The sequence below is a fragment of the Leptodactylus fuscus genome, chromosome 3 (assembly GCF_031893055.1).
Source record: "Leptodactylus fuscus isolate aLepFus1 chromosome 3, aLepFus1.hap2, whole genome shotgun sequence".
Taxonomy (NCBI): Eukaryota; Metazoa; Chordata; class Amphibia; order Anura; family Leptodactylidae; genus Leptodactylus; species Leptodactylus fuscus.
In genome coordinates, this window is record NC_134267.1 from 83,175,802 (window position 1) to 83,191,646 (window position 15,845).

Here is a 15,845-nt window from a genome sequence, read left to right on the forward strand (position 1 = left end):
CTGGAACATGTGCGGGTCCTGAGCTGCAGTCTGGATAAGGCTACATTCACAAACTGCAGATTTGTTGCAGAAATTTCTGCAACTGAAAATCAATTCATCTGAATGTGGCTGTTTTCAGGTATAGAGATTTCTGCTATCCCTGCAACAAATCCGCTGCAAGTGAATTTATCCTTATTCTTTCAGAGCTGTTGTCATTTTTAATTCATCAAATGTATATAGGAAACATACATGATACACCTTAATAATCTGAAATAATATTCTATATATAAACTATAAAGTGGCATTATATGTATTACAGGCTTGGTATAAACAGCACACGCCATGCCCAATCTCTCTTATAGTTTACTCTTACTTTTTGCAAATTTTCGCCTCCCATTGACTGCATTGTTTTTTGCAGGCGGAATCCGCCTGAAGGAAGCTATTTTTCCACTAGTGGCAAAAAAAAAGCTAGCGGAAGCCATAGAACTCTATGGGGAGGCATTTTTACCACGTGGATTCTGACACGGATTCAGCGCCAAAATCCTCACCAAAAAACTCTGTGTGAATGGACCCTCAGGTAAGGTCCAACGTAGTGAAAAGCAGAACCAAACAATACATTTTTACAATGTGGGGCTTCAGCCTTCACCTGTTACTATGTAGTATAATTCCCAAAAAATAGTAACATTCAAAAGCTACATACTGCTAAACAGTACATAAATAAGTCTAATCTAGTTGTTCACATCCTAGTAGCATACCATACTTCATGTACCTGTACAGTGCGATTAGCCTATGTGCCCCAATACTACTGCCATACAGAATGACAAACAATACAAACATATAGTGCTCAAGTAATAATGCCAACATATTAGTGTGCAATCAGTACAACCAACTAAATCAATGCCAATCACTATGTCCCGTAAATAGTGCCAACTGGAGCGTACATATTGGTAAGCTTTGTAATTCATGCCACTTGTTTTATACTTTACCTAAATCTCATTTCGACTAAAAGGAAATAGAACTTTTCAGAGAAGGGAAAATCCCATTTGTGTACTTGGATGTTCGCCATCCTGAGTATAAAGCAGACAGATACGCCATTCCTTTTATAGGATTCTGTCTGTTGTATCCATACATATAGAAACTCTGAATAAAAGGAAATCAAACTAATAATTCTTCCCTAGAAGATTTCTCTTTAATAGATACCATCGCTTTCTTTTAAGAGAAAACCATTCGGCTTCTTTCATCTTCAAAACAAATGGAGAGGATGAAATAAGTCGGCTTCTGGCGGAGAGTACCTTTAAGGCGGGGGATGGGGGGGTTCTTTGATATTTTTGTGCAATTAATTAAAGTCTAAAACATATTTCAAAATGATAAATTATTTTTATGTATAAAATGCTAATAAATCCAGTCCACAGTAGAGACTATGGAAATCCTGCTAATGTAGGCTGCAAACACAGACGATGCATGGAAGGACTGGGTATCATATCAAGGTGCAAATTTGCTAATTTTTCGCAGCTCCTACAAAGTCAATGCTGTGGTTACTATAATATTCTGACGGTCATGAGTTTATACCTTACACAACTATAGCTTCTAACTAGAAAAGACTATAACAAATAGCACATGCTAGCAGTGGCGTAACTAGTAGAGATGAGGGAACACTAAAATGTTCGAGGTTCGAAATTCGATTCGAACAGCCGCTCACTGTTCGAGTGTTCGAACGGGTTTCGAACCCCATTATAGTCTATGGGGAACATATACTCGTTAAGGGGGAAACCCAAATCTGTGTCTGGAGGGTCACCAAGTCCACTATGACACCCCAGGAAATGATACCAACACCCTGGAATGACACTGGAACAGCAGGGGAAGCATGTCTGGGGGCATAAAAGTCACTTTATTTCATGGAAATCCCTGTCAGCTTGCGATTTTCGCAAGCTAACTTTTCCCCATAGAAATGCATTGGCCAGCGCTGATTGGCCAGAGTACGGAATTCGACCGATCAGCGCTGGCTCTGCTGGAGGAGGAGGAGTCTAAGATCGCTCCACACCAGTCTCCATTCAGGTCCGACCTTAGACTCCGCCTCCTCTGGCAGAGCCAGCGCTGATTGGTCGAATTCTGTACTCTGGCCAATCAGCGCTGGCCAATGCATTCTATTAGCCCGATGAAGTAGAGCTGAATGTGTGTGCTTAGCACACACATTCAGCTCTACTTCATCGGGCTAATAGAATGCATTGGCCAATCAGCGCTGGCCAATGCATTCTATTAGCGTGAGCTGAGTTTGCACAGGGGTTCTAGTGCATCTGATGCAGCAGAGCCGAGTGTGCATCAGATGTAGCAGAGCCGAGTGTGCATCAGATGTGTAGTTGAGCAGAACTGGCTCAGCACTGCTAAGTCTCTGCATTCGCATAGGAATGCATTGGCCAGCCTTCGGCCAATCAGCGCTGGCTCTGCCGGAGGAGGCGGAGTCTAAGGTCGGACCTGAATGGAGACTGGTGTGGAGTGATCTTAGACTCCGCCTCCTCCAGCAGAGCCAGCGCTGATTGGTCGAGTTCCGTACTCTGGCCAATCAGCGCTGTCCAATGCATTCCTATTGGAAAAAGTTTATGTCACAAAAATCACAATTACACACCCGATAGAGCCCCAAAAAGTTATTTTTAATAACATTCCTACCTAAATAAAGGTTATCCCTAGCTATCCCTGCCTGTACAGCAATCCCTGTCTCTTAGTCACAAAGTTCACATTCTCATATGACCCGGATTTGAAATCCACTATTCGTCTAAAATGGAGGTCACCTGATTTCGGCAGCCAATGACTTTTTCCGATTTTTTTCGATGCCTCTGGTGTCGTAGTTCCTGTCCCACCTCCCCTGCACTGTTATTGGTGCAAAAAAAGCGCCAGGGAAGGTGGGAGGGGAATCGAATTTTTTTGGAGTTTGCCACGTGATGTTCGATTCGAACACATCGAACAGCCTGATATCCGATCGAACATGTGTTCGATAGAACACTGTTCGCTCATCTCTAGTAACTAGAAATGGCGGGGCCCCGTGGCGAACTTTTGACATCCCCCCCCCTCCCGACCGACCCCCTCCCACACATTCCTGTGCGCTCTATTATCCCCCATAGTGGCTCCTGCACACAGTATTATCCCCCATAGTGGCCCCTACACACAGTATTATCCCCCATAGTGGCCCCTGCACACAGAATTATTCCCCATAGTGGCCCCTGCACACAGAATTATTCCCCATAGTGGCCCCTGCACACAGTATTATGTCCCACTGTGGCCACCCATAAACAATTATTATACTCTGGGGTCTTTTCAGACCCCAGAGTATAATAATCGGAGACCCGGGGGAATAAAAACATAAAAAAACTACTGTTTCTTACCTGTCCCCCGGCTCCTACACTGTCGGCCTCCGCTGTTGTCCTTCTGCAATGACGTCGGATGTCTCATGACCCAGGATGCAGGCCGGGTTCATGTGACGTCAGACAACTAGGAAGGAGGCCTGGCAGGATCCCCGAGTATAATGATAGCAGCGGTAGCGGATGTCACCGGGCCCCTAATGTCCCGGGCCCTGTGGCAGCTGCCTCTGCTGCTATGGCGGTAGTTACGCCACTGCATGCTAGACATATTAGAAATGTGGGGATCTATTTAGTTCTTTGATATGCCCTAATGCCACTTTGGTGTATACCGGCCATCTTCAGTGCTTGAGTATTCTGGGAAGATAAAAATAAAATGTACAAACACCACCTTAAATCGTGACGGTATCAAAAGCCATCAGTCAGATACTCAAGCCTTGTAACCTGGGCAATAGGTGATGTTTTTATGTGCACATTGGGTGGTCTTAGTTCAGCAATGTCTGAATTCTAGGCTAAACACAAGGGGTCTTTATAATGCAAATCTAAAGCCTATATTCCATAAGAAGCTGTTGGTTGGCTCTCTATTATACATTACTTTGGGAAAGATTGGTCGATTGCTGTCAATACGCCCCTATACAGCAAGTGGCTAGAGCAGTATAAGGATGTCAACTGCCACAATCTTTTATTTGTAATGTCCAAAAATTGGTGAAGAGCAATAATAAATCTTCCTCTGTGTCTTCTTTATTTCTTCACTGCTCCATGCCGCCTTCATATCATGTTTGTATGCTCAGAGAAGGCTAATTTGCATAACAATATTCCAAATTTTTTCAGTCAAATGTCTGCGACAATCCGCCAATAAAAGGTATGCCTACAATAGCCTTGCTAAAGGCTAGTTGAGTGTAGGGTTAGTTAAAATTGTAAAATCACAATAGTAGAATCCCTTTAATCATTGCTGCCATGGATTATTGCTCTTGCTAGTCCGTGTTGCTAGTTTAGCTGATGCGACAGACACAGCGCAGCACCACATTATTCATTATTCCAGCTCCAGTGCATACATAATGGTATATGCTGTTACAGCTTCCTCATCAGCGCATTTCATTTCAGGTCCAGTCCTAAATTATACTCCCCTGCTTGTAGTGTCTATTGCTATGGCAGTGCTGCAATCATTTAGGATTAGTCTGGAGCTACATAGACATAGCGACTTGTATACAGTCTATGCTGTCTTGTGGCTTTATATTTTACCAGGTCTAGTCTATAGCTTCACTTACAACTCCACTGATAGATACAGGTATCTCTTGTATCATGTGAATAGTAAATGCCTGCTCATATGTGCCATAGCCATACTAGGTTTACATTTGGCAGCAGTGAGATACTTTGTGTGTGCTAAACATTGCATCTCTTTGTTTCTTCCTATTTGCCTAACACTGTTATGTTTTCTGGACAGTAGTGGTGTATCCATTGATCAGTTTCTATTAGGACAGACTTTTAGTACATTTGGCAACTACCTACTCATTTGAGTATTAGGGAGCCTTCAAACAGAGTAAACGCGCGTGTATTTTTGCAAAATACACGTGTAAAAATAAGACCCATTGACTTCAATGACATTTTACAGGCGTATTATTACAGGTGTATTTTTACACGTGTAAAAAATATCATTGAAGTCAATGGGAGTTTTTACACATGTATTTTTACATGTGTATTTTGCAAAAATACACGTGCGTTTACTCCGTGTGAATGCTCTCTTAGTCTTGGGCCTATCACGTTGTGGTACAATACACTGCTATCTTCCATTATTAGTATGGGATTACCATCTCTGTGTTTATAGTCAAGTTGCATACAATTCTACTATATTTTAATCAAGGTTAAGTTTTATTTATTATATTACCACCATCTTCACTCCCCTTTTCTTTATTTCCTTCCTAATGAACAATACTTGTTGACTATACTGGCGGGGCACGCCACAGTGAGTTATAGGGTCTGTACTTACTTTGGATAGTTTATGCAAAGAGATGAGCAAACAGTGAAATATTCTAGATTCGTTTCGAGTAGAGCCTCAATATTTGATTACTCGATCGAATATCGAATCCTATTATAGTCTATGGGGAAAAATGCTTGTTTCAGGGGAAACCACTATTCGACCAAAGGAGAGTCACCAAGTCCACGAGTAGCAGGAGGAGAGTGTTTAGGAGGAGGGCTGTGCAGTTAAAGCGCACGGGCCCCATTATAGTCGATGGGGTCCGTGCGCTTTAACTGTGCAGCGCTTGCAATTGCACTGATAAAAAGTAAAGCTCCCTCATAACCACAAGCTGCCAGCTCTCCTGACTAGCAAAGACGAGCCTGCGGCAATTCAACGCTGGTTCTGCAGCAAGCTCGTCCTTGCTAGTCGGGAGAGCTGGCAGCTTGCTATTACGAGGGAGCTGACTTTTTCTCATAGCAATGAATTGACCAGCGTTGATTGGTCAGTGTACAGCATTCGGCCAATCAATGCTGGCTCTGAATCGAATATTTACTGCGAATAGCTAGTAGTATTCGATCAAGTACAAATATTTCGAATACTGTAGTATTTGATTGAATACCTACTCGATCGAATAGTACTTGCTCATCTCTATTTATGTATAAGTATACTGTAACCTATGCAACCAGCTAGAAACAATAAGAGAAATATAGTTGTATCCTGCAAAAAGATCAAGATAGATAAAGCAATACATTGGGTAAAACACAGGGGCATAACGTGAGGGGCTGCAGTCACACCAGGGCCGAGGAGCCTTAGGGGGCCCAATAGGCAATGGTATCAGTATTTAGATTGCAGCTTCCATCTGGGCCATAAGCCAAGGAGACCCACAGATGACTCTAACCACACTAATGTTGATTAAACTTCTTAGCACCGGTAACCATCACTATCAAGAACTTGATGTAGGGATAAGGTAGGGGGCCCCGGACAAAGGATTGCATCGGGGTCCACAAGACTTTAGTTACTCCACTAGTAAAACACTTCAGTTAGCTTTAGCTATAAGCCTGACTATGACATGGGAATACTGCATATTCTACTGTATGAGCTATAACAACTTTATCTGTTATGTACTATCATAGTTTTCATTTGAAAAATAAACAAATAAAAAGTAAAAAAAAAAAACCTGTAAAAATAGCATAGCAACCAAATAGATTAAGTCTTACGTTTTATATCATGCCCTGAAAAAAAAGACACCTGGTTGTTACAGGTCAAAGTTGAACAAGGCAAAATGACCCCATAATTGTCCATCTAACCTATCTTAATTATATCCTATTATAAACCTTATTAACAACCCATTGGATCTGAGATAGCTAAATATATTTGAGCAACTCATACCATTTAAAATGCAACTCAGAGTAACTGCCCTGGAAGTGTCTGGAGTCCTTCTCAGAACACAGTATATCCTATTTTCAGTCCCAATACCCAGAAGACGTCACGGTAGTGCTGAAACATTTCGGCAGGGCACTAGAGCTTGGAATTTTAAATATATTGGCCCTCATTTACTATTATGTGAGAATCCTGGAGGAAACTTGGGACATGTTTTGGTGCATCTCTTACCGAATCGCATCTCTACTTTGTGCTCTGCTTGCCAGTTGTTTTACACAGTGGGCAGAATGGGGTGTGAATCTGGGTGGTTCAGGGCGGAGATGCCCCAGTCCACCAGATGGACTATAACTCATGCCAGAAAACTGGCCTGAATTATACCACAAATCTTTACTAGCCCATGGCTGGCATGGTTGTGCACCAGGCGGAGAAGCCATTAACACTGGTGCAAGGATTCTCCCCATAGAATCTGAGACCGGATATATTCTGGGAAGTACTGCCATCTTAGATCAAATACGTTCTTAATGTTTTTTGTTTTTTTTTACAGGGATATAGTAAAGATTGCCTTTTTATATGTTAATCATAGGTTGGGACTGATGGACAATAATGGGGTCATTTTGGGTTCTGCGACATGTTTGAATGAATTCATTGAATATCCTCCATCTATTTCAGGGAAACTTTGCGCACAAGTAAAACTTTCTAAACAGTTTTCATGCATGGAGTAAAGACATGTTATATGAGAGCATGAACACAGATTCTCTTGCTCCGAGTGTTTCTGATAAGATATAATACGCAACCACCCGATGTTATAAAGTGCTGTGTCTATAAATGATGCATGCAGCAATATGAGAAGCATTTCATACAATGTGTATTAATAGTATTAATGGTAGCATGTGTATACTGTAATATGAATAATGGAAGCAGCAGATAGAAATGCAATGGGTTAGGACTATGGAAGTCAAAGAAGCAAGCAGAGGTGTTATACAAACAGAACTCTTTATTACAACTTATAGAACTTATGTTCACATTCCTTCGTCATTTGTCATGAAAATAAGTCTTTTATATGCCTCTATTTACACATCAAAGGTTATATTTACAGCGTTAAAATCTTACAATTTACAATACTGTCCACATATCTGCCATTAAAACCAGTTCCTCTATTGTAACACTGAATATAAAGTAGTTCTGTTGCATTAAAATGACACCTAACTCTGTATGAGTATTTTATATGTAAGCATGTAGATGGGCATAGTTGTGGTCAGCACTGATGTCATTCGGTGCTGTTTTTTGGAAGCATTTACGTGGCAGTATTTTTGGTCTGTACCGGTCAACCAATGATCCCAGTACAAAAACTGGAAAGCTTTACTATTGTCTTCCGCTGTAATAGATTTAGTTTTTTGGAAAAAAAAATATGTATGGATGAAACAAAGGATCTAATTTGGCCATTCCGAAATCTGACTATGTGAAAAGGAATCCATGTACTATACAAATGCACAATATATCAGGCAATAGTCCAATCTTCATATGTTCAAGAGATGGAGAGACAGACGCCTTGTGCACACTCAATATATCAATGATAAGTCACATGGAGTTTTCCTTTGACTGATATTCCCCAAATGCTTTGGATAAAATGGTGGATATTGAGGTTTATGTCCACAAGCCTTTGTGTCTACCAGGATACCCGGTTTACAATGACATAAGACCTGTAAACCAAACCATACTTAACAATCCAAGCTATAATTACATTTTCCCATGGATGGCTCGCACACTCAGGATACAGATGGCATTATTTGCTTCTTGGCCTTTATTTATGAAGGCAATATTAGAAATGTTATATCATGGATCTGCAGTCAGCCATCTGTATTGTCATTCTGTGTGTTTTATGGCACATATGCCACATCATAACATACAGAGGAATACACTAAAAATAATCAGATTTTACACTCATTCTATAAAAGCCAGGCAGAGAAAAGAACCTCTTCCTGGTATCGGACATGTAAACTTTCTTATGCTGTACAGTCTCTAGGTTAGTTTATAGTATGAAAGAAGACCTGTGCTTTCTTTTGCTTTATTCCTTGTATTCTCACAAAGTTAAAGGGGTTTTTATCTGCTTTATAGACATGTCAGAAGGGTTTAAAGGGGTTTTCAGGTGTTAAATATGCATCAACATTACTCTGCATTATTGTGTTATTGTTGTTTCGTTTAACTTCTTTGAAAAATTAATAAAAATTTGTTTACACCTAAATATGCATCAATATCTGATCAGTTCCCTGAAGTGGCTTCTGTTTCACAGATCATTGATACCACATTCATTTGTCAAATGGCTTGTTTGCATGCAAGTGAATGGGGCTGAGCTGCAATATCAAGCGAAGCCTCTATACAATAAACAGTTCTGTATTCGGTAAGGCTAGGTTCGCACCTGCGCCCAGTCTCTGCCTGGGGATTGTGTTCCCTATTCCGCTTTAAAAATGTAGACAGAAGCAGCACTTTTCTCTCCACATTTTCTGCCCTTTTCCTGCAGAAACTGCTTTTTTAAGTGGATTAGGTTTCTGTTCAGGGAGTCCCCAAATGGGCCCCTTGAAAATAAACTTGAACGCAGATGTGAATCTAACGTAAGTAGTGAACAGGCCACACTGCCCACCCGAATACAGATGTCTCTTCAAATAGCTGATCAGTGGGGTCCTCTGTGTCAGACTCCCACTGGTCTGATGATATTGATGACCTGTCATAAGGATAGATCATCAGTATCACAAACCTGGAAAAACTAATACATCAGATTTTTTTTTTTTGTCATTTTGGACAAATAATTCATCTTGTAATTGGCCCAAAATGTGTTTCCGTTGAAATATTAAAAGCCAAAGATACTTCTGAGGTAATGAAAATAACCAGGTAAGTATGTTACACAACAATGTTAAGTCGTCCTAAAGCCCAGATTTGCAGGATAGGTTTGCAAGCGTTAATGGAGTCTGTCCTCTGGTTAGTGTAACGGGGAGGATGATAATGCAATGAAAATGACGCAGCCAGAAAATGTCAGTGACAACACACAGGATACAGAGGAAATGAGAAGCCAAGCATGGTGATCCGTGTTAAAAGATGCACGAGCATACTCCAAGATGCACACAAAGGTCCACAGGATTCAGTCATGTACATACTGGCCAGTATCAGCTATGGACAATAAATTAACATTAGTTTCCTGTGTTGTCCACAGATTGTCTATGCAAAGCTACACATGCTGGCCAGTATAAATGGTGTGCAATGTGAGTCAGCATGATGTTGGCCCATGTCTACTTCATGCCATTACCATGCTCAATGTTTTCATTGATCTCATAGCAGCCAGAGTCCCGAGGAGAACATCCACCTCTATTCTCGCCCTCTGTGAGCAGTTTTTCCTGAGATCCAGAGTGATCACTGTTACCTGTGAAAATCAGAAAATATGGCAACCATTAATGTTTATATTACGGTGGGGATCAATGCATAATGGTACGTATTCTGTTTCAATACAACCACTAGTGTTTCTACAGTCATGGCTTCATGTTCTTCTTAGGTTCTTATTACTCATCAGTTTTTGCAATTCTCTAATGTCCTGTATAGTGTATTTTATATGGAAACGTGACGGACCCTTTATAAATCAGTAAGATCTGTCAGGATCAGTTACATCATATCCATCTACTATAAATACTTTAGCCAAGAGTGTGAACAGAGCTTAGAACAGAACTGAACAAGATGTGAAGATGAGGTATGTGGGTGTTACCGATAGAGACAAAAGTTGAGAGCTATAATAGAAGTCAACGCATGATTCTGTTGGAGCATTCTTTATAACAAGGTTCAAGGGTGTCCCAAAAACTTATTTTTCAGCACCCACTTGTCTTTTCATTTGTATCTTCTCCAGATTGTCTATGGTAACAGGTCCACATGATGTGGCTGATAATCCCACCAATCCTCCTGGGGTACTGATTTTGGCTGGTCTGAACGGCAGCTTGTCTGCCAGACAACACAACCACCACCTAGAAGCAGCCTTTCTACATTCACCTCGGCTCTCCTGATATGAAGTGAATATTTGTCTCTCTCCCATGGTTTTAATGAAGAATTTAAGCCTATTTTCTGTATTGTAGCATCCCTTTTATCAATACTTAGCTCATCAATTAGGTGTAATTTTTATAATAATATAATAAAAATATTAATTTCAAATATTAAAAAAAATAAATAAATCTTACTGTCATATTCCTGTAAGAGTTCAATAGCTGTCAGCAGGACTGCTTTGTGTTCTGGATTTTGTATGTTTAATTCGTCCAAATCTTCCTCTTCCAGCAGCTTAAAAGTGTCTAAATCTTCATATCCATTGAAAAGAAAGGTTGGCATGTGCTCCTACAAAGCAAATACAGACCTTTAGCTCGGTTCTAATAGATGGAAATATAGAAAAACAAGAGACATGTTATCTTGTACATTGTCCTTCAGATGTTAAACATGAAAATCTGTAAATACACCGGCCAGACTGTCTACAAGGCACAACTTCTCAAGAAGTATGGCGTTGCTGTGTGACGGACAGCTGGGGGTGCTACTAAAGGCTCATGGGCCCTGATGCAAAAAGCTCAGATTTAGTCGCCTTACGCAACTTATCCTTCCAACAATTAGCTGCATCCCCTCCATACTTTATAGCAGCATATACATTTCCTTTTCCTTCTTTATCTGGACCCAGACTGTCATGATGACTTGTTCACAACATGTCTGTGCACACAAGTGTCCCATCATTCCCATCTCCTGTTGTGCTCCTTATGTCCCCTTTTTTACCAAAGCCTCCTCCAAAGAATCCCCCCCTTGACTACACGCTGCTGACCATCTGCTATTTTTAACATGAAAGGGTTCATTTCACCATGTACAGAATGAACCCTGGCATATGACATGTACAGTCACATACAGCCCTTGCTGGACAAACCACAACAGGAGCCGTGGCAGCGTGCATTACTCTCAGAGAACAATGCCATCTTCAGTGGGTAGAAGCCATCTATGTCAGTGATGTCTGAATATAGAAATGATCCTGCTAGGATGTTGGCAGTATGGATGTGTTCATAAATATGGCTTGAGCAGGGGATACCTTGCTGTGCACTGCAATACACTATTACTAAACCAGTGATTTATTAGCTCATTACCGCCATGTATCAGGCCAGGAAAGCCATAATCCAGATTACGTTTTATAAAGGGAAGTCTGTTTAAAAGCAAAACCTAATGTAACATTACACGGAAGATTTCTACTACTCAGATCAGTAAACTATTGCACTATATAAAGGTGAATATTGCCCATGATCACCATATTACTGAGCCGTATAATAATAGTGTCGCTGGACTTTCACTGAACGGTCTTTCCTCTAAGAAGTTGTCTGTGTGTCAGGATTATTTTTCAGCGATGTGAGACATTCTCTGCAGTGCTCTACAACAAACTCATATCCTCACAAAATCCATATGCAAGGATTAATAATAATAAATAATCAGATTGTAATGGAGGCTGCTCAGCTATTCCATTATACACACTTTGTACTATACGCAATTGATTTCATGCTTGCTGGTTTTAATACTCAGGTGAAACCATTATTGTATAAATCTTGTTTTATACCTATAACCTCTATTATGTCTGTCTCAGATTAAATGTAGTTAAAAAAAAGAATTACATATATTTATAGAATTGCTTCTTTGAATTCCTTTAAAGACTCCCTTTACACTGGCATAGTCAGAACTATAATAATATATAATATAATGTATGCTATACATAACTATTCTAATTATTATTAAATTCATTGTTGGCAGAGATTTAAGGCATTTAGTGTAACTTTGAGTCTAACCTTGAGATTAATGCGGTCTAAGAGCTCCTCTACAGATTTGGGCTTTGGTGGTCTTCCCTTGCGGCGCCTTCTTGTTGGACGTTTAGGCTTTTCTTCAACTTCATTGATCACATCCACATATATAAACTTGAATGTGCCAACCTTATTGTTTAAAAGGCCCATCCAGGTTCCCATTGGAGGTTTGCTTATAATTTCAATAATGTCTCCTTTCTGTAGAAAAGATAAAAAAAAAGACAGTTTTAGGTTAAAGTGGTTGTACAAGATTTAAAGAAAAAATAATCCAATAGCAAGAAAGTCGTTCAAATTACAATCACCCCCCCCCCCCACCCGTTTAATTCCCTCCCGCTCCCAGGGGTCCCCAGGTGGTTTCTATTTACTTGTACTACACGGATGATGTCATAGCCATCCTCAAGACTGATGCTGCCAATCCCTGACAGGGACCATCAGAGGCAGGGGATTGAGGTGGTGAGTATTGTTGTTATTGTAACCTACTTATAACCTACCTATTTAAATCATCATTGGACAAACCAATCGCCAGATTTGGCTTCCGGTACCATCTTTATGCTGATGACACCCAATTATACCGCTACACTCATACAGAACACCAGTGACTGTCTTTCTGCTGTCTCTAATATCATGTCCTCGCTCTATCTGAAACTAAATCTCTCTAAGACTGAGCTACTACTGTTTCCACCATCTAATAGATCTGTTCCTGATATATCCATTGTAGTCTCAGGCCTTAATATAACTCCTAGGCAGCATGCCCGCTGCCTCGGAGTCATGTTTGACGCAGACCTTTCCTTCACCCCTCATATTGAATCACTCGCACGTTCATGTTACCTCCACCTCAAAAATATCTCCAGTATACGCCCTTTCTTCACCAGAGATACACTAAAGACACTTATTGTCTCTCTGATTCATTCTCGCCTTGACTACTGTAACTCCTTACTAATCGGTCTTCCCCTCACTAAACTCTCCCCTCTACAATCCATTCTGAATGCAGCGGCCAGGCTCATCTATCAGGCTAGACGCTACAGCGATGCCTCTGGTCTGTGCCAGTCGTTACATTGGCTGCCTATTCATTATAGAATAAAATATAAAGTTATCATGAACATTCCCTTTAAAAAGTGTTCAGCAACATTTCTAGCTTTTTTTAAAAAAAAATGTACTGCATTGCCTATATCGTGTTCACAAACCTTAAGTTTGAGAGAATCTGAATCGTAGGGACTGGGGGTGAAGTCCGTGTGCACTCTAGCTCGGCCACAGAACGGACCTCTATATGGGAGCTCTTCATCATCGCCGTCTTCAGACTTGACACTCTCTCTGTTGCTTGCTGAGGAGTCTGTGGTGCTTACAGTCTGACCACCTTACAAAGTAAATGTACCACAATTAGAAGTAAGATCTGTCTGAGTGTCGCTTAGCTGCATTCTGTACAATGAAAACTGCCGGCTTGTGCAGTTAGACAAGGTAATGAGAATATTACGCAGGTCTTGTACCATAAAAATATAGTGCTGCTACTAAATGAAGATGGAAAGGAAGTTAAACGACAGAAGACAACAATTAAGAAGACATGGATAGAAACATCTGCAAGCACATTCTGTCTCTCTACTGACATTCTGTTCACTGTATACTATACGCTTTATTGATATGCTCAGAAATAGGGGAGTCTAAATGATAAGGCAGTATATGGTTCTTACTCATTGAACTCTGACCACTCAAGGAGCTCCGGAGACTTTCCACTGAGCCACCTGCTTTTAGTTTTGGCTTTTCAAGTGTGCTTGTAGGGGGCAAAGGAGATTCAGGTGAACCGGGTATTCCATCGATGCTGGAGTCCTGAAAAACATATTTTAATATGGACATGTAAAAAGGAATCAAGCTTGTAAGTTGTTATCCACATAAGTCAACATCTTCAAAATAAAATGTTATATGCACAGGATAAGTGAAGTGAATAGTGTAAAGAAATAAGTGCTTTAATGTTCTCAGCTGAACCACAACTCTTCATTTTAGGAAGCTGCTGTAACTATATAGTAGCTACTAATTGTAAAATACAGCTTTGGCCTCATTCACACAGATGTATTTTTGGTTTGTGTGCTGTCCATGCTTCTCTCATTTGATAAAGAACACATACATTTAGTCTTCTTAGCCATATAAAATCCTGATCTCATCCGTCACATCTGAATCATGAGTTTTACCAAGGAATCATGGGATGTCTTGAAAATGTCAGGAATGTTACTTGCTTCTGGCTTCATTATAATTGGACTATAGTTATAGCTTTCACATAGCAACACATTGCTGCTTTGGAGGACTTTTTAGGTGGCTTTTATGTCCTAGAACACGACCCCTCCAAATGACCAAGCATGGAACAATCACAACAAGACTACAGGCTCACAACCAATAGAAAGTCACATAGGAAAATTACTGTGTGCAGAAGCAGCAACTTGTCTTTCCAGCGACGCCAAGAAGAGTTCAGACAGGCCAAGTACATGGAACTCGCAACCGGTCATAAAACTAGACAAATGAAACCTATAATTTGCATTTTGCAAGGCCAGCAGCAAATGTATTTAATGCCTACAGTAGCAACTCAGCTGGAAAAGAGACATCACAACGTGATCTCTGAACCCAAATAACCCCTCTGTGTGTCAGCCGATCACGGGGCACCAATGCTAGGCAGGCTTCCTAGCTCTTACTGCTTTTCGGCAGAAGGGTTTTGGTTTGTGGCCTTCAGTAGAAATCATTTACAATATGGTACAGAACAATTGCTATGCGTCACTTACTGTCAACGGCTTCAGAAATTTATTTTTTACTGACCACATCCCAAAATTGAAAACATTCAGCACAATATAGTTTCCGTAGTGCAAATGATGACGCAGCAATACATCAGTTATCATGTCATAGAAATCAGACAAAACCTATTCAATCCTTTGCTTGGTACGTGAGTCAAGATGCCCATGTTCTCATATAAGTATTTACTGTCCGCTGCCTTACTGAGGATAGATGGCTCACTAAGAAATGTAACCCCCTCTTTTTATCCCAGAATAACCTACAAGTAGCACTGGGTGGTTCCTGACAGAAAAATTATAAAATCTTCTATGTCCTAATACCTGTCATTCAAGAAAGAGGGGATATCAGAATGTACAATATCAATCCGTGCAGCCCCCTAACCATTAGGACAATAAAAAGGCTCTTGGACCTTTAAGATTTGTGCACCGTTGTAAGAAGGATTCCCTTACTTCCATGTGCGCCTGATTCATTTCTAATAAGCAACACTGAAATGGGTTGATGTGAAGAAAGAACTATTTTAATACATACAAAACCTGCCATTTTTGTTTTTAAGACGGACATGTGTAT

General features: G+C 40.5%; 1 protein-coding gene across 1 annotated transcript in view; it reads right to left on the bottom strand.

Moving 5' to 3' along the window:
• SASH1 (SAM and SH3 domain containing 1) overlaps window positions 1-15,845 on the bottom strand; it is a 643,930-nt gene that overhangs the window by 13,631 nt on the left and 614,454 nt on the right. The window contains exons 13-17 of the mRNA XM_075267869.1: window positions 14,195-14,330; window positions 13,694-13,863; window positions 12,498-12,707; window positions 10,878-11,028; window positions 9,965-10,078 (exon numbers count right to left, since the gene is read on the bottom strand). Of these exons, the coding sequence (XP_075123970.1) occupies window positions 9,965-10,078; window positions 10,878-11,028; window positions 12,498-12,707; window positions 13,694-13,863; window positions 14,195-14,330 (781 nt within the window). The remainder of the gene's footprint in view (window positions 1-9,964; window positions 10,079-10,877; window positions 11,029-12,497; window positions 12,708-13,693; window positions 13,864-14,194; window positions 14,331-15,845) is intronic.